Raw genomic sequence first — 19,680 nt, forward strand, 5'->3', positions numbered from 1 at the left:
ATTGATATGGCATAGAAAAGTTTACCAGAAGGCTGGTGCTGTGGCATGGTGGGTAAAGCTGCCACCTGCAGCATTGGCATCCCATACAGGTGCTGGTTTAAGTCTTGGCTGCTCCACTTCCAATCCAGCCTCCTGTTAATATGCCAGGGAAAACAGCAAAGGATAGCCCAAGTGCTTGGTCCCTTGCACTGGCATAGGAGGCCTAGATGAAGCTCCTGGCTCCTGGCTTTGGCCTGTTGTAGTCCTGGCCATTGTGGCCATTTGCAGAGTGAACAAGCTGATGGAAAACCTCTCTCTTTGCCTCTCCTTTTCTGTAACTCTTTCAAATAAAATAATTTAAAAAAATAAAAGTTAATCATATTTCCCAACATTTAACTGGCTGCCTTAGTCCACTTTCTGCTGCTACAATGGAATACCAACCAGGAAATAGGTAATTTATAAACAGAAGTTTATTTGGCTCATGGTTCTAGAGGTTGGGAAGTCCAAGACATCTGACAAAGGCCTTCATGCCACATTATAAGATGGTAGAAGGGCAATTAATCATTGGAAAGATAGGGAGGGAATGAGAGTAAAACTTCATTCTTTTATCAGGAACTCTCTCTCATAATAATTAACCCACTTCTCACTAATGATATTAATCCATTAACAAGGGCAGAGGCCTCATAAGCTAATTATCTTTTAAAGGTCCAACCTGTTTGTATTGTCACAATGGTAATTAAATCTCAACATGAGTTTGGGAGGACACATCCAGACCATCACACCAACAAACCTGTGTGCCAAATCCACACATAGGTTCTATGTATGGGAAAACCAGTCATAATTTTTATGCTGATTATAATAACCCCTCTCAGTTTTCATCTAGATGACAAATTATACATAATCATCCATAATAAATAAGTGTCCTGAAATAGATGATGAAAAGATCAGAGCCAAATAACAGAGTAAGGAAGTAGGTAGTACGTGAAGATGCAAAGCATCATCTTTACCGAGGTCATAAGACAGCGCCTGAGAGGAAAGCCTGGATCAATCCCAGATCCATGGGAGAGAAAGAATGCTCACTGCAAGAACCCAGTCCTGGAAACCAGAGCATAAGTGGGGACTGGCACGGGAAAGAGAAAGAGGTTCCAAGTTCCCTGATGGCAGGACAGCTGAGGCAGGAGAGGTTGCAGAGGCACAATGAATAGGGGTCCAGCAGCCAGGAGAACAGAATGCATAGACCTCTACAGCAGGCCTGGCCCCTGAGTATGGCACAGAAGCTATGGAGGGTCTAGTTGTGAGCAAAGGGAGGGGACTGGTAACAGAAGTCAGGGGGAAACAGCTGCAAGGATGATGATGAAGGTGTGACACTCTCATCTCATTTTAGCCAGAGCCATTGCCAGTGGAATACTGAAGAAAAATGGCAAGCAGTGCCTTAAGGGAAGAACAAACAGAACATGGGGAAGTAAAGGGAACAAAAGTACATCCTTTCCACCTGTTGTCATAGATTTAGAACTGCAGAATAAACCACAAACTCAAAGCTTTAGTTCTCTCAGCTGTAAATGTAAGAACATAATACCTGCCTTAGAAAACAGTAGAAAGTTTAAATGATAGAATGCATATATGAATCTTGATGAAGAATGAGATGGGAGAGGGAGTGGGAGATGGGATGGTTGTGGGTGGGAGGGAGGTTATGGCAGAAAAAGCCGCAACAATTCAAAAGTTGTACTTTGTAAATTTGTATTTATTAAATAAAAAATAGAATGCATATAATGTCTTAGTAATTAAGATCATCATATGAGTTCAAAATAAATTTTAAAAATGAGAGGCCTCTTCTATTCCTTGAAGAATGGTTGCAAAGAATTGCTTTCAAGAGAATACTCACAAGTAAAAATTGAATGTATTTACCAGTATACCATGTTTTGATATATGGATATGCTGCAAAATAATCAGCAGAAACAAGATAATTAACCTCATATAATCATCCACAAACTCATTTAATTGTCCTTTTAAAATAAATATTTATTTACTCTCATTGGCCCTTCAGCCAGATCCGAATGCCTTAAGGGCTGATTCTGAGGCCAGTGTGCTGTTTAGGACATCTGCCATTCTATGAGTCTGCTGTGTAACCCTCTTCCCATGTTGAATCCTACTCTCCCTTTTTTATTCTATCAGTATTAGCAGAAACTAGTCTTGTTTATGTGATCCCTTTGACTCTTAGACCTATCATTATGATCTATTGTGACCTGAAATGATCACCTGGACTAGTGAGATGGCATTGATACATGCAACCTTGATGGGATTGTGTTGGAATTCCCTGGCACATTTCTAACTCCACCACTTGGGGCAAGTCAGCTTGAGCATGTCCCAAATTGTACATCCCCTCCCTCTCTTATTCCCACTCTTATATTTAACAAAGATCACTTTTCAGTTAACTTTAAACACCTAAGAATAATTGTGTTAATTACATAGCTCAACCAATAGTATTAAGTAGAACAAAAATACTAAAAAGGATAAAGCATTAATTTGTACATCAACAGTGATGACAAGGGCTGATCAAGTCACTGTTTCTCATAGTGTCCATTCCACTTCACCAGAACCCACGACAGTATTTTAGGCATGGAAAGCCAAGACACTCTGGCAAAAAAATAAATAAAAATAAAAATAAAAAACACACAAAACACAAACACACACCTAAATGAAAGATCTGTGAGTGAGATCCCAGTGGAAAGAACAGGTTATCAAAGAAGGAGGTACCTTTCTCTGAAGGGAGGAGAGAACTTCCACTTTGACTATGACCTTATCTAAACAAGATAAGAGTCGGAGAACTCAAAAGGCTTCCATAGCCTTGGAAACTCATGAGTAGAGCCTGGGGAGATTGCTGATGCCTTAAACAAGAGTGTCAATTTGTTAAGTCAACAACAGGAGTCACTGTGCACTTACTCCCCATGTAGGATCTCTGTCCTTAATGTGTAGTTCAATGTGAATTAATGATATGACTAGTGCTCAAACAGTATTTTGCACTTTGTGTTCTGTGTGGGGCAAACTGATGAAATCTTTACTTAATATATACTAAATTGATCTTCTGTATATAAAGATACTTGAAAATGAATCTTGATGTGAATGGAATGGGAGAGGGAGCGGGAGATGGGAGGGTTGTGGGTGGGAGGGAAGTTATGGGGGGGAGCCATTGTAATCCATAAGCTGTACTTTGGAAATTTATATCTACTAAATAAAAGTTAAAAAGTATTTATTTGAAAGGTAGAGTTACAGAGAGAAAGAGAAATCTTCCATCCACTGGTTCACTCCCAGCAAGGCTGGACCAGGCTGAAGCCAGCAGCTTCGATCCAATCCCCCTTATACATAGCAGGGGCCAAAGCACTTGAACCGTCTTCTGTTTTCTGAGGTGCATTAGCAGGGAGCTGGATCAGAAGTGAAGCAGCCAGAACTTGAACTGACACTCATAGTGTATGTGGCCATCTTAGCTCTTAGTTTTCCTTCATTAGTGAGAACATTTGAGATCTACTCTTACTTGTTGAATGCTTTAGTGGAGGGTTAAACTTGTGATTATAAAGCAAATTTAAAGTATGTCATTACAAAAATTAAAAAGAAAAATGAGGAGGAAGCAGGAGGGTGGAAAAGAGGGAAGGAGAGAGGGAAGTTTCATTATGTTCTTAAAACTGTGTACATGAGGGGCCGGCACTGTAGAGCAGAAGGTTAAGCCTTCTGCCTAAAGTAGACACTTGTTCAAGTCCCAGCTGCTCCACTTCTAATACAGTTCACTGCTAATGCTCTGGGAAAGCAGTGGAAGATGACCCAAGTGTTTGGGCCCCTGCCAACCATGTGAGAGACCTAAAAGAAGCTCCTGGTTAAAGCTATCTGGGGAGGGAACCAGCAGATGGAAGATCTGTCTCTTTCTCTCCTCCTCTGTATCTCTGCCTTTCAAATAAATAATCTTAAAGAACTATACAAAATTTATTCCCTTTCTATAAATTTTTTAAAAATTTGAATCTACTCTTTTCAAATACACAACACAGTTTTGTTAACTAAGTCAGCATGCTGCACATTAGCTTCCTGGAATCTACCATCTTATTTTACCTCAAATCTGGGGGAGGAGTCAAATAAATGCAGAAAAAAATATTTAAATGTGAGTTAGGATGAGAAAGACGACTCATAGGGCTTTCCTCTACTTGTATGCAATATCTCCTAATTATAAGAGGATATGATTGGGGGGAGATTGGCTACTTTCAGTGATAAAATATCTTAAATAATTGAGTTGCTAAGTGATAATACTCAATTGGCCTAGCAAATATGCCATTAGTAGGGATGCCTACATTCATTATCAAAGTGCCTGGATTCAAGACCCAGCTCTGGGTATACACGTTGTGGCACAGACAGTAGAGGCCACACCCCCTGTTTTGGTGTCCATTAGCATCCTGGCTGCTCTGCTTCCAAGCCAGATGCCTGCTAATGTGCCTGGGAAAGCAGCAGAGGATGGCCTAAGTACTTGGGCCCCTGAACCTATATGGGAGGCTAAGAAGAATCTCCTGGCTCTAGACCAGCCCAGCTCTAACTGTTGTGGCCATTTGGGGAGTGATCCATTAGATGGAAAACCTTTCTCTCCGACTCTCCGTCTGTGATTCTACCTCTCAAATAAATGAATAAACCTTTTTAAAAAAAGAGTCCCAGCTCTGTTACTGATCCAGCTTCCTATTAATTCACTCCCTGCGAGGTAGCAGGTGATGGTGCAGACGGTTGGCTTCCTGCCACCCAAATGGGAGACCTGGATCAAATGTCTTGCTGCCAACTTCAGCCTGGTCGAGCCCCAGTCATTGTCAGCATTTAGGAAGTGAATCAGCAGATGGGAGCTCTGTCCTTCTCTCTTCCTCTCAAATAAGTTAATCTCTATTTGAATGAATTCATCTGTATTCTACCTGTTCATTTACACTTGCACCATTTAACTATTTTAAATGATATTTTATCAAGCTTTGTCTTATTCTATGTAATATTTACATTATCTAGTGAATATATTAAGATTACATGCTTCTTGACAGCACCTTTATATATCTAAGTATGTATAACTGTTTCCTCAACAAGCATTTTCACCTAAAGTCTGACTTTCGAATGTACTAACTGTGCTTGATTCATGGCTCGTAATTTTATAACTAAGACTTTAAGTCATTGCTTTGAATTTGTTCCACTAAAAGTGACATTTGCTATAATTGTAAAACTAATGTCAAGATGGGCAAAGATTGTTATCAGAGACTAGAAATACTGATTCAAGGGCCCATGCTGTAGCATAGGATAAAGTTGCCACCTGCAGCGCTAGCACCCCTTACGGGCAACAGTTTCAAGACCTGGATGCTCTACTTCAATCCAGTTCACTGCTAACGTGCCTGGGAAATCAAAAGATAGCCCAAGTACTCAAGCTCCTATACCCATATGGGAAACCTGGAAGAATTTGTTTTCTGGCTCTGAATGGGTCTAACTGAGGCCATTGTGGTCACTGGGGAATGAACCAACTAAAGATCTCTCGCGCGTGCCCTTTCTCTAACTTCGTTTTTCAAATAAAGTAAATCTTAAAAATTTGTCATGATATTTTTTGGTCAATGGGGAAATACAAGAGTACTTTAAAGAGTTTGAAATGGCAGCTCATGACAAGAGCCTCGGGTGATTACTGACGTCATAAGAGTGTCAATTGTTAAATCAACAACAGGAGTCACTGTGCACTTACTTCCCCGTCCTTAATGTGTTGTACTATGAGGATTAACGGTAAAACTAATATTCAAGCAATACTTTATACTTCGTATTTGTGTGGGTGCAAACTGTTGCAATCTTTACTTCGTATATACTAAGTTGATCTTCTGTATATAAAGATAATTAAAAATGAATCTTAATGAAGAATGGGATGGGAGAGGGAGGAGATGGGATGGTTGTGGGTGGGAGGGAGGTTATGGGGGGAAAAACTGCTATAATCAAAAAGTTGTACTTTCAATAAGTTGAAAAAGTTTGAGAAATGGGATTAATTTTTTCACACCAAAATAAATCTTTAAATTTAATCATAAAGAACCTTCAAAAACTTCATGGAAGACATTATGAAAAAATGTCATGGATTTCAAGAAATGTTCAAACCCAAATAAAGTTATCCTAATATCATTTTACAAGAATATTTTGAAATCCCTTCACAGCCTAGGTAGGAAATGTTAATGCAATGCCTCTACTTCCAGCTACTCAGTAGAATGTTCTAGAGTTTATAAACCTTAGTTTCTCTGTTTTAGAAATGTCCATGCTGGTTTGTTCCAAAGTTCCAAAGTAATTCTAATCTGAAGCCAGATTTGAGAACCACTGAGTATATATCTAGAAGATATTTGAAGTGGGATGGTTGGAGATGCGATAAAAAAGAACAAATGGACTTCTCCAAGAATGGTGGTCTCTCCTGCTAAAGTAAGTGGTCATTATACTCTAACACAGGAGAGAAAGCCAAATCTTAGCTTGGAATTCAGTAGACTTTATCCACTGACAGCCATTTTTGTAGAAGTTTATTCCTGTAAGAACATTTTCCATGGTATAAGTACAAAATATACAGCTCTTTAATCCTAAATGTCTCTTCTGTCTCCTTCTCCTTTATTTGCATTCTCCACTCCTCATATCACGAGGCCAACTCCATCTGGGTATCTCCTGCCATAGGAGGAGAATAAGGTCTTTGCCTGCAGCTCTAGAGAGCATACAACCCACCACCCTTCATTGGCTATTAAGAATCACCTGCTGACCATGGCAGACTGCTGCTGCACACTACAGAAAGTGATTCTGCCTCATCTTTTCTGATGCATCTCTGTCTCCTTTCTCAACACATGAGACAGGAATTATATCCAAACAGTGCCATGTGTGTGGTGTCCTCATTTTCTGAATTCAAACCCATAGATGCAGCAGGCCAAGGTATGAGCTCCTGCTACTCATGGCTGGCATTATTATGATCCTTGCCCTCCTCCACACAATGGGAATCCTCATTTGCGATTGGTAGCTGTACCTCCTTGATCAACATTTTGTCAATCAATTCATTCAGGAACCTCAAAGGAAAGAGCAAGTGTTTTTTTTATGAAGAAACCTCCAGCAACCCACTTATCTATGGGTAGAGGTAGGTGGAAAAGATGTTTATGGTGTAATTGTAGCCTTCTTTGATTATGATTCTCAAGATTAGGCTGAAAAACAATTGGAATATTTTCTTCCAATATTGCCTCAAAGTAATGGAAGGATAAATGCACAATTCCAAAATAAATTTATAATGCCCCATGAGGAAGTATTTTAATCAGAAAAGAATTATCAAGCCAAGATAAATGACTTATGGGAAAGTCTTCCAATTGTTAAAGCAACTATACAGGTAGCATAGATTATCTCCCCTTCTCCCAGCTTTATAAAAAAGAAGAAAGATTTAGTTGGGGGAGTATATTTCAGTATTGGACACTAAGTAATTACTAAGAGTAATAGGTAGAAGTTTAAAGTTAGTAGCCGAATCCTGAAAATGCTCAGTCATATGAAACCTGTCATAAAAGTACTCACACTGCACCTGAGCAAGTCTTCATATAGCAGTGGTTTTATTATAACCTTGATTTCACATACAGGATAGCTTCATTTATGATGAATTCACTGAAAAGTTTAAATGCCACAGTGTAGATTTTCAGTATCTCAAATTTCAGAAGGTATTTAAATGGTAATAGAACCACAGTGTTACTGAACCTGGCTCCCAGACAGGTATATACCACTTGCTCCTGTGTTTCAGGGAGAAGTCATAACACAGGCATTGTTGATGCAGTGATTTAGCTGTTCCTGTAGGACAGGGGGAAAACCAGTCAAGAACCAATTACATAAAACCTTCCCCTAACAATTTGTTCAGAGAACTCAAGGATGCTTAATCAGAAGCAGTGTGAAAAAGCAAACTTCTGTCCTCAAATGTAATCTATAGCATCACTCAACTATAATCAAATATATAAGCTAGACATTATGTTATCAGAAATAGTTTGCATCTAAGTATGGATAGTATACTGCTTGTCCAAAACTATTACACCAGATATTTAGGCTATACAACTTTAAATGGTTATCAGAACTCTAGAACAAAGCTCACTTTCTTATGAAATAAACTTTACAACCATAGTCTATTTGCACAAATTTTGTAGCACCCTTTTGAAATAAGCTTAGTAGAAAAATCTTTAAGAACAGTGCTTTTCTGCAGGTATCTGAGCTTAGTTACAAATGCAAAGTAATAAAATTCCTCTGAATCCTCCTGCTCTCATTTTATATTGTATCATACCTGTATACCTACATACAGTATGCATGTATACATGTTTTTCTGAAGGCATTGGTTTGAAATTTGAGACCTGGTATAGGCCTTCTAAGACAATTTTCATTTTCTCATAGTTTATATGAAAACATACAATTTGATATTTAATATAAAAGCTAAGGAAATTGATCAGTATGGAACCTATTCAAATGTACGTGCCAACTAACAAGAAAGCTATGACTGTACCCAAGAACAGTCTATGATTCCTAAGTGTAAACGGTTCACATAAAGGCCAAGCAATTTGAGCAAACAGTTCATGTTGTTTCCTCCATTAAAATTATATTTGGCCAGGGCCAGCGTTGTGGCATAGTGGGTCAAGCCGCTGCCTGCAGTGCCAGCATCCCATATGAGCACCGGTTAGAGACCTGGCAGCTTCACTTTTGATCCAGCTCTCTGCTATGGCCTGGGAAAGCAGTAAAAGATGGCTCAAGTCCTTGGGCCCCTGCACCCATGTGGGAGACCCTGAAGAAGCCCCCGGCTCCTGGCCTTGGATCGGCACAGCTCCAGCCATTGCAGCCAACTGGTGAATGAACGAGCGGAAGGAAGACCTTCCCCCCACCCCCGCCTCTCCTTCTGTGTATAACTGACTTTCAAATAAATAAATCTTTTTTAAAAATTATATTTGGCCAATTAGAGTTAACCATGATAAAATGGAAAAGCTGGATATTCTCACCTTCTGAACACTGCTAAAATCAGGTTCGCATTTCTCACTTTGGAAGGAAATCGATGACTGTTGCACTCTTTTTACTTGAGAGCTATCACTCAAGAGATTGATTTCATGACCATTCAACCCAAAAGTTACCAGAGACGAGAATATAAGCCTAGAAGTAGAGAAAATGAAATAAATGCACACGATTAAGTGCTATATCGATATTTTTGCAGGGAGAATAGTAAGGCTTCTTTTATAAGTTTATAGAATTCTTGGAAGAAATGGAATGCTGTACATCTTTTATCACCACATTTACGTGATCATTGCCTAGAGCAGATCTCCTCTTTCATCAGCCAAAACAGAAGATTGATGGCTTGAGCCTCTTATCACAAGGCTGTCAGCCTCTGAGCAGGTGACAGGTTTGCAAAGGCTTTTTGAAAAACTGACTGGCAGCACCCAATTCAGGAGCTAACCTGGGTGAACAGATTTGTGGTTCTTGTAAAATATACCAGCTACCATTTTAGCCATGGAAGTTGAAAAGACCCTGAAGTTGGAAGAGAAAACATATTTCCACATATTAAAATACACACACACACACACATACACACACACACACACCGAGCACCTTTCTACATTTGTTCCAGGCAGTATGACAGAACAGTTTGCAAACACTTCATACTGCCAAGAAAACATGTTCTTTAGAAGATCAAAGACTAAAGCATCCTAATATTGGAAATTGGAATTTAGTTTCACTAGCCTTATGTCTAAAGATAGAGTCTAATATCTTATTTACAGAGGATTTTAAAGAACAGATTGTCAGAGAATCACAGAAGCTGTAGCTCTGCCATTTAGTAAGTCATAATAGCTGCATGCCTCAGCATCTTCATTAGTAAAGATTGCAAGATTTCCTTTATAGAATTTAGGTGAAATTAGATGATTTAAGGAAATTGTTATCACGGAAGTGTTCAGTGAGCTTCCTTCTCCCCCTTAGTCATCACCGTCTTTCAGATCTTCTTGTCTTAATCCTCACATCATGCAATCTGAAGACAACTGGCATCAAAAGATACAGGACTACTTAAAGCTCAGAACCACTCCTAGAAAAAGAATTAGATTTTTACTATCTAGTTCAGAACTATTTATTCTTATGTAGCAGCACTATCTAGTAGAATTTTCTATAAAGGCAATGTTCTCCATCCACACTTTGTGATGTTACCCTACTCATAGGCTGATATTAAGCTCTTGAGAAATAGCTAGTACAACTAAAGGACTAGCTTTCAGGTTGCATTAATTTAAATAAATTTACAGATAAATGTTACATGTGACTACTGGCCACTGTATCACATAGCACAGGTTTAGATTTGACTGGTGGAATTTGAAGGGCACGAGATCCTTTTTAATGCTAGTTTCAAGTCAGTCCTTGCCTGGTTGACTTTCTTATCTTCTCTCCATAAAGAATTATAAGGACATGGAGGATTCTTCAAAATATTTGCAGGAAAATGAATTTAAAAGGCTTATTTTAGTGAAGAATTTTGAAATTCATGTGCTTTATAATATGCATTTTTCTAGAACTTTTCAAAGATCCTTCACATAGTAAGAGCTCATCTGTAAGTAAACTAAGTAGATGAAAATGACATTGCCAAGTTGAAAATGAAATTAGTCCAGAAAGCATGGTACTGAGAAAGAGGTCAAGTAGATAAGTAGAACATAAAATATCCAAATTTATATGATCATCAATTTATAGATGAACCAAAGCAACCCAAGAGGGAGAGGAAGGTCATCAAAATCGCTGGTGCAGAATCAACAAGATAGCTATTTGAGAAGAGAATTTTAATATGCCTCACACTACATAGAAAATTTAAGTTCAGATGGATTGTAGAGGTAAGCTAGTCCAAAATCAAAGATTGAAGAAAATTAAAGATTTGTCAGTAAAAGAATTGTAAGAGGAGAAAAATAACCATAGAAGGAAGAATATATAAACTAAACTTCAAAATTACAGATGTGTGCTTATCAAGGGACACCATTAAGACAATGAATAAGTAATGTTGGAACTATAACAAAACATCTGACCAAGGCCTAGTAGTCAAGATATATGAAAAGCACTTACAACTCAGTAAGATGGATGATGACAAAAATGGACAGAAGACAACTCACAGGAGACCAGTGAGCATTAATAGTTAATGCAAAATGTAAGATGTAGATTGAACTATAAGATATTACTATATTACTATACATTCCTTAGAATGACTAGAATAAAAGGACTAACATCTTATTGTGAGCGATGGCTGGAGTTGTGGTGCTGCAGGATAAGCTGCCACTTGCTGTGCCAGCAGCTCGTATGAATGCCAGTTCCAGTCCCAGCTGCTCCACTTCCCATCTAGCTCCCTGCTAAAGTGCCTGGGAAAGCTGCAGAAAATGACTCAGGTACTTGGGCCCCTGCCACCCACATGGGGGATCTGGATAGAGTTCCAGACTCCTACATTCATCTTGGCTCAGCCCCAGCCATTGAGGCCATTTAGGGAATAGGTCAGCAGATAAAAGATTCTTTGTCTCTCCTTTCTAAAGAACTCTTTCAAATAAATAAATCCTTTTTTTTTTTTTTTTTTGACAGGCTGAGTGGACAGTGAGAGACAGAGAGAAAGGACTTGGGCCATCCTCCACTGCACTCCCTGGCCACAGCAGAGAGCTGGCCTGGAAGAGGGGCAACCGGGACAGAATCCAGTGCCCCGACCGGGACTAGAACCCGGTGTGCCGGCGCCGCAAAGGCGGAGGATTAGTCTATTGAGCCACGGTGCCAGCACCAATAAATCCTTTCTAAGGACATCATCTAGTAAAACCAAAAGACTCTCATACATTCCTGATATATGTACAAATAGACAAACATCCTATTCGGAAAAATTTTGCAGTTTCTTACAAAACTAATCATACTTTCTGTATAATCAAGCAATACTTCTAGACATTCAAAGGAACAGACATGCAAAAAAATGATCATAGAAGATTTATTAAAAGACTGAAAACAGCACAAGTCCTCATCAAAATAATAAACATATAATGGACTACCACTCAGCAACATAAGAGGAAGAACATATTCGTTTTTATAACATAAATAAACTGAGATACTATGCTAGTTGAAAAAAGCCAGATACAAAAGAACAGATGCTATGATCCATTTATATAAAACTATAGACAGGAATAGCAAGGTGAAGTGTGAAACATACAGACAAGCTGACAAATGCAAACTTCTGTAACCTTTATAAAGTTCAAAAAGTTTCTGAAGAAGGGATATTATGAAAACACTATGGGGGTCAGTGTTGTGGCATGGTGGGTAAAGCCTCCACCTGTGATACCAGTATCTATCTCACATGGGCACCAGTTTGTCATACTACACTTTCATTCTAGCTCCTTACTGATGGCATGAGAAAAGCAGGAGAAGATGGCCCAAGTGTTTGGGCCCCTGACACCCACAGGTTGTCAGAGAATCATAGAATTTCTGGGTAGAATCTGGTATGTGAGAAATGTGAATGAAGCTTCTGGCTTTGGTCTGGCCGAGCCCTGGCCATTGCGGCCATTTGTGGAGTGAACTAGCGAAAGGAAGATCTTTATCTCCCTTTTTCTCTCTAACTCTGACTTTCAAACAAGTATTTTAAAAGAAATTTTTGCACCAAAATAATTTACCACAACCTTTCTGAAGCACCCTCATATATATATTTAGTTGTATGTGAATTTTTCTTCAAAGAATTACCTTTAAATAAATATTGATCCCCAATTCATTATATTCATGTTCAAGTGCTCGGGGGAGTGTGCTCATGCCTTCAATTGGACGTGCACTAAAAAAATTGTTACATAGGGAAAGGGTGTGTGATAAAGTTTTGAAAAATGACAGACTCTAGCTATTGAGTATATGGACGTTTATCATAAAGTTCTTTTCAACTCTTTAGATTCGAAAATTTTCCTGACAAGAAATAGAGAAATTTTAGAAATCTTAGTAGTGTCATAGGTATCCCCAGGATAATTTTTAATAGCTACATTAGCAACAAAAACAAAGGATAAAACAACAAAGGATATATTTAAGAAAATATATGTAAGGGAATAGTTGGCTACACTTACCTCTTCATAAAGCAAACTACTGGGAACGTGTAGCTGGTATCCAATCTAGGTTTGTAGTTGATTTCAGATAATATGAAAACATCATTCCCTTGGAATATCTGAAAGCATTGAGAGTTTTAACACTAGATAACAAAATTTTGGTGGTTTAGTGATTTGAACTTCATATATCAGTTCCAGAAAAACCTGAAAATGCCATTTTACATTAATTCAACAAAAATAATGCAGTAGTTATGAGAGAGAAACAGTTTATTCACCTTGTCTTCTGTCTTTTTAACTCTTTGTCTCCATCTCTACCACCAGAGGAGACAGCACACTTTTGTCTGAGGGACTGTTTTAAAGTATATTAGACATTTCCAAAATAGCCCCTCATTGTGCATAACCACACAATGCTTTGAAATATTTCAATCTGACAGCAGATGATGTTTGGGAAATTGGAAGTCATGTACCATAACTTTGAACTTCTTCAAACCCACTTATCTGAAATTGAGTACAGCATCTGGTTCTTGTGCAAGAGTTGTTCATTGCAAGGTATGAGTATCTTGAAGTTTTTAAATGACAAAGTAACCATTGACACAATATGACTGAAAAATGCAGAATGCATTTTAAGGAAAATCATCATGGCACTTACAAATTTCTTGATTCCACAATAAACGATAGGATAAGAAAACTCGTAGTTGAATGACAGCATCCTTGTGACGAGACAGCTGTTTCCCAGGTGGATGTCACCAATTCTAACTTCCGTGTCATTATCAAAGGGTCTCTTTCTTATTCTGGCTACCAACCAATCGTCAGAACACACTGAAGTCACTGCTATAAAAAAAACCCAAAATGTTAATATGTTGGCACATCTTTATCTCAAAGCAAACACTTTCTATGTCAGTACTATACATAACAGTACAGTACGTAACACAGTACAGTACATAACACACCATATAAATTTATGGCTATTAGAAAACTGAAAGCTATAGTCAAAAATAAAAGGTATTATTTTTAATATTTATTTTATCTAATATCTCATATTATCATTAACATGTAATAAAAATTAAGATTTTTAAATCCTCTTTTCCAAGCAGATTTCATGAAATCTATGCATTTAAAATACTTAAAGCACAATTCAGATAGCCACATCTCAAGTGCTCCAATAACCACTTGAGGGTAGTGACCAATTTGCATCTTTCCATTTTACATTGCAATAAAAATTCATCCAAAGAGATAAATTTAGTTTCTTTTTAACCATTTAGTCATATTTAAGGTATAGTAATTATTACCTACCTTTCAAGGTCTGGTGGTGATTAAATGACATAGGCATAGAAATATCTTAGACTAAAACCTAGAACTTAAGTGCTCAATGTTCATTTAAGGTAAAAGTAATTTCAAAGTGTTTATGTAAGGTACTATAATCAAATTGTTGCTATGGAGACAGATCTGTCTGTCCATATTCAGCATCAGTGATCTAAACTAAATCTAGGGGCCAGCGCTGTGGCATAGCAGGCAAGGCTGGTGCCAGCAGTGCCAGAATCCCATATGGGTAGAGCTCCACTTCCAGTCCAGCTCTCTGCTATGGCCTGGGAAGGCAGTGAAAGATAGATCAAGTCCTTGGGCCCCTGCACCCACGTGGGAAGACCCAGAGGAAGCTCCTAGCGGGTGCAGCTCCAGCCATTGCAGCCAATTGGGAAGCGAACCAGCAGATGGAAGACCTCTCTCTCTGCCTCTCCTCTCTGTAAATCTGACATTCAAATAAATAAATCTTTAAAAAAAATAAACTAAATCTAGAGCAAAATCTTAATACTAAAACATACACAGCACAATGTTCTCATCTTAACCCATAGAGGCTGTGCTCAACCCATTAACATTTTAAACAAGTAAACATCAGAAACATTGTTATCTTTCACCCAAATGTGAATCCTCAATTCTTCATCCCCAGCTACATGGTATGCATTTGGTCTTCAACATGAGTTTTAATTAAATAAATGATTTGCCAAACCACTTGAATGAGACATTTACCAAGTATCTGATCCTGGGACACTTGGCAGTATCCAGTGATCTGCAGACTCCATTTGGCTTAGAAAGGTGGCCTCATCTAGCCTAGAAATCTGGAGGGACAACTTCACACTATTGCTTGTTGCAATGGCTGAAAGAGGGCAGAAACAAGCACAAGATGGAGCATGTCATCTAGCTTTTCAGGAAAGTGTATTTTTGCTGTAAAGATTAATACTACTATTTGCTTGGTGCAGCAACTCGGCACAGCTTAAGCTGCCACCTGCAACACCGGCATCCCATATAAGTGTGGGTTCAAGTCCCAGATGCTCCACCTCTGATCCAGCTCACTGCTAATGCACCTGGGAAAACAAGGGAAGGTGGCCCAAGTGCTTGGGACCCTGTAATCATGTGGAAGACCAGGGTTAAGCTCCTGGTCCCTGGCTCCTGGCTTCAGCCTGGTCCAGTCTTTCAACCATTGCAGCCATTTGGGGAGTGAACCAGCAGATAGAGGACCTCTCTCTCTTGGTCTCTCTGACTCTTTCAAAATAAATAAATCTTTTAAAAAAAAAGTCAAACTTTAAAAAAGGTAAACTGGCTGCACCTGGAAAAGCAGCAGAAGATGGCCCATGTGCTAGGGACCCTGCTGCCCACATGGGACATACAGATGGAGTTCCAGGCTCCTGGCTTCAGCCTGGCCCAGCCCTGGCTGTTGGAGTTATTTGAGAAGTAAAGCAGTGGAAGATTTTTTCTCTCTCAAATCTTTTTTTTTTAAATATCCGTCTGGAACTAGTTCTGCATAGTGAAGGAGTCTTCCAACTAAGCAGAAACTGGATTTCTCATTCAGTTCTATTGATATTCGCAGTTGACTGTTCTTATTGGCTGTATACATAGAATGTATAGTAGCATTCTTGACCATTATCCACTGGATACCAGTAGCAATCCAAGCTGTGGCAACCAAGTGTGCCTCTAGATGTTGTCAGATGTCCCTGGAGGGACAAACAACCCCCCAGTTGAGAAACAGTATTCTAAAGTACTTGTACAGGTGGAGAAGCAACATGCTTACAGCCATGAGACAGAGTCCACAGGCTTTCCTTGGCAAACCTTTTACAGCAACATCAGCCACAATTGCCATCAGGTTGGCATCCTGAGGCAATCTGTAGCTACCCTCTCAATTACTTCATGTGATACCAACACTTACATTTGAGCAACTCACTTCATTGGTCCTCTCACCATTGTATTGCAAGGTGCAAATGCATCCCTAGTAATTTTTTTTTTTTTTTTTTTTTTTTTTTTTTTTTTTTGGACAGGCAGAGTGGACAGTGAGAGAGAGAGACAGAGAGAAAGGTCTTCCTTTGCCGTTGGTTCACCCTCCAATGGCCGCCGCTGCAGCCGGCACACCGCGCTGATCCGATGGCAGGAGCCAGGATCCAGGTGCTTTTCCTGGTCTCCCATGGGGTGCAGGGCCCAAGCACCTGGGCCATCCTCCACTGCACTCCCTGGCCATAGCAGAGAGCTGGCCTGGAAGAGGGGCTACCGGGACAGAATCCGGTGCCCCGACCGGGACTAGAACCCGGTGTGCCGGCGCCGCAAGGTGGAGGATTAGCCTATTGAGCCACGGCGCCGGCTCCATCCCTAGTAATTTTAAAAGTGGCCGAAATTGGGCCAAGAGACTTCAAGTAAAGCCCGGGTTCATGCATCTAATAAGCACCAGAATTGGGGTTATAACGCATTTCCAAAACTCAGAATTTCAAAGGAACTCACTAGAACCTACCCAAACTCATCTACTCACTGTTTATTTTATTCTGTCAAGCACTGAAAATAGGCCAAAAATGTCTACAACCTTCCTTCCCAGGAATCTGGAGACATGAATAAGGTAGCCCTTCTTCCTAGCTCTCTCAAATCATATGAATCCCAATTACATCAGAAACATGGGTCTAGCCATTGGAATACAGCTAGTGATATAAGATAAATTCAACCTGAAGAGTTTCAAACAGGTTTGTAATAAAAGCCAACACCTGAGTACAGCTTAAACACAGTGGATTATGGGGATGAAAACACATTGTTTTTTTAAAAAAACCGTCTAGTTGGAAACAAGTAACCCTAACTATTGGTTTATAATCAAGGAGAAAAATAATTCTTCATACAGCAGTGTTTTAGAAACTAATCTTAGGGCCGGTGCTGAGGCATAGCAGTTTAAGTCTCCCCCTGTAGCCCCAGCATCCCTTATGTGCGTCAGTTCAATTCCTGGCTGTTGCACTTCCAATCCAGCTCCCTGCTAATGCAGTTGGGAAAGCAGCAGAGAAAGAGCCCATGTGCTTTGGCCCTTGCACCCCATGGGAGACCCAGAAGAAACTCTTGGCTCCTGGCCTCAGTCTTCCCCAGCTCTGGCCATTGTGGCCATTTGAGGAGTGAACCAGTGGATGAAAGATCTCTCTCTCTCTCTCCCTCTTTCTCTGTGACTCTGACATTCAAATACAAAATATTAAAAAGAAAAAAAACCTTATCACTCTACATCACCATCTTCCAAAGGCATTTGTTGTTCATACCTGGCTCAAGTCCTGAAGAATGCCAAAATAGTAAAGAGAGGAGGAAGAACTCGCCTAAGAGCGCACAGGCCTTCATCACGCCAGACTACAGGACACAACACTCACAGGGAATAGGAAGCAGCAAGGAGCTGGGCTTCCTTAAATGCTTATAAACCTTGACCACACTCAGCTGTCTACAATTACCTTCTACCTGGGTAGCCCATGGGAACCCTTAGTAACTTCCCAAAGCATGGTCCGTCAGCTAGCTAGCAGGAGCTCCACAACCTCACCTGAGAACTTGTTAGATAGAAAATATGTTCCACTGTAGAGCTACAGCATCAGTGTACAACACATGTACATCAACAAGACTGTCAACTAGTCAATTTGCATACTAAATTTGAGAGGCATTTTTCTTGGCAATCTGGGCCACCTGCTATGGTCCTTAAACTTTTTACTTGTTAAACTCTATTTAGTGGAACATTAAGCCTTTGACTGTAGTGTAAATTTGAATGTTACCTCAAAAATAAAAGATATTTTAGTATCAGATATTATGTCATAAAGTTAATAATTCTATTGTACATCTCCAGGAACATGCTATGCCTATGTGATATCTCTCATACCTACATAATTCTTGTTAATTAAATTATAAGAAACAAGAGCTTTAGGATTTAATGAGCATCAGGAGGGAGACACAGATGATACATCTGCAGTTGGATGTCTTGCTCATCCTCTCGTTGTTAGTTTTGAGTTTCATGAATTACTTGTGAATTTGAGCAGATTTTCATGTTTACTGACAATTTGACTGCCTTCTCTTGTGAAATCATTTCTCCAATTTTCTATTTAGTTGTCTGTGTTCTTAAAACTAATTTGTAAATAATAGGATAAGAACATTTTGGTTTATTCGTTTGGTGAATATCTTCTACCAGTTTGTAGTGGGTATGATAGTAAGAATGTTATGCCAATTTGATTGAGACACCTGGAACCCTGGGTTTCAGGTCAACATTATCCTGGTGTGTTTGTGAGGTTGTTTCTTAGTGAGATTAACATTTGAATCAGTAGACTCAATAAAGTAGATTGTCCTTTCTAATGTGGACATATCCAGTTCATTGACAGCTTGGATAGAATAAAGATGTTAAGGGAGAATTCACTTTCTCTGCTTGTGTTCAAGATGGGACATTGGTCTCCTTTTTTGACTTGGACTACACAATTAACCACTGGCTCTCCTGGACCTCAGACCTTTGGACTTGGACTACAGCTATACTATCAACTCTACTGGCTCTTCAACTTGCCAACTGCTGATCTTGGGACTTCTGAGACTCCATAATTACATGAGCCCATTTTCTATGTATCTAATATTGGTTCTATTTCTCTGGAGAACCCATACTTGTTAATTTTATTAAATCTGATTAAGTTTTAATGGTGTTCTTAATAAGAGTAAACAAAACTATTTAAAGTGATCAGTTTAAGTTCATAACTGATCATAGATAGGATTAAGCATCAAAAGGATCACATAAATAAGACCAGTGTCGGCTAATAACAATTGGTAGAATTAAAAAGGAGGGAATGATCCAACATGGGAAGCAGGATATACAGCAGACTCATAGAATGACAAATGCCCTAAACAGCACTCTGGCCTCAGAATCAGCCCTTAAGGCATTCGGATCTGGCTAAATGCCCGTAAGAGTTTCTCCAGCATGGAAAGTCAAGACACTGTGGCAAAAAATGACCTAAATGAAAGATCTCTGTGAGATCTCAGTGGAAAGAATGGGCCATCAAAAAAGGAGGTCCCTTTCTCTGAAGGGAGGAGAGAACTTCCACTTTGATTATGGCCTTGGCTAAATAAGATCAGAGTTGGTGAACTCAAGAGGCTTCCATAGCCATGGCAGCTCATGACAAGAGCCTCAGGTGATTACTGACGACATAAATAAGAGTGCCAATTGTTAAATCAACAACAGGAGTCACCGTGCACTTACTCCCTATGTAGGACCCTGTCCTTAATGTGTTGTACTATGAAAATTAATGGTAAAACTAGTCTTCAAACAGTATTTTATACTTTGTGTGTCCGTGTGGTGCAAACTGTTGAAATTTTTACCCAGTATAGAGTTGATCTT

The 19,680-nt window shown here is 39.3% G+C and overlaps 1 protein-coding gene across 1 annotated transcript; it reads right to left on the reverse strand.

Moving 5' to 3' along the window:
- Positions 1–7,749: 7,749 nt before the first annotated feature.
- OOSP4B (oocyte secreted protein family member 4B) lies at positions 7,750–17,666 on the reverse strand. The gene is made up of 5 exons (XM_051835042.2): positions 17,591–17,666; positions 13,693–13,874; positions 13,065–13,162; positions 8,985–9,132; positions 7,750–7,800 (listed from the first exon to the last, which is right to left on the reverse strand). The coding sequence occupies exons 1-5, from the start codon at positions 17,664–17,666 to the stop codon at positions 7,750–7,752; spliced, it is 555 nt and encodes a 184-aa protein (XP_051691002.2).
- Positions 17,667–19,680: the final 2,014 nt, after the last annotated feature.

Source organism: Oryctolagus cuniculus, chromosome 1 (assembly GCF_964237555.1).
Source record: "Oryctolagus cuniculus chromosome 1, mOryCun1.1, whole genome shotgun sequence".
NCBI lineage: Eukaryota > Metazoa > Chordata > Mammalia > Lagomorpha > Leporidae > Oryctolagus > Oryctolagus cuniculus.

Coding starts and splice junctions, on each gene's coding strand:
- OOSP4B (XM_051835042.2), bottom strand. CDS start 17,666: ATGAAGGCCTGTGCGCTCTTAGGCGAGTTCTTCCTCCTCTCTTTACTA. Junction 13,875..17,590: donor TTCTTCAGGACTTGAGCCAG/GTATGAACAACA, acceptor TTTTTTTTATAG/CAGTGACTTCAGTGTGTTCT. Junction 7,801..8,984: donor ATTTTAGCAGTGTTCAGAAG/GTGAGAATATCC, acceptor CCTGTCCTACAG/GAACAGCTAAATCACTGCAT.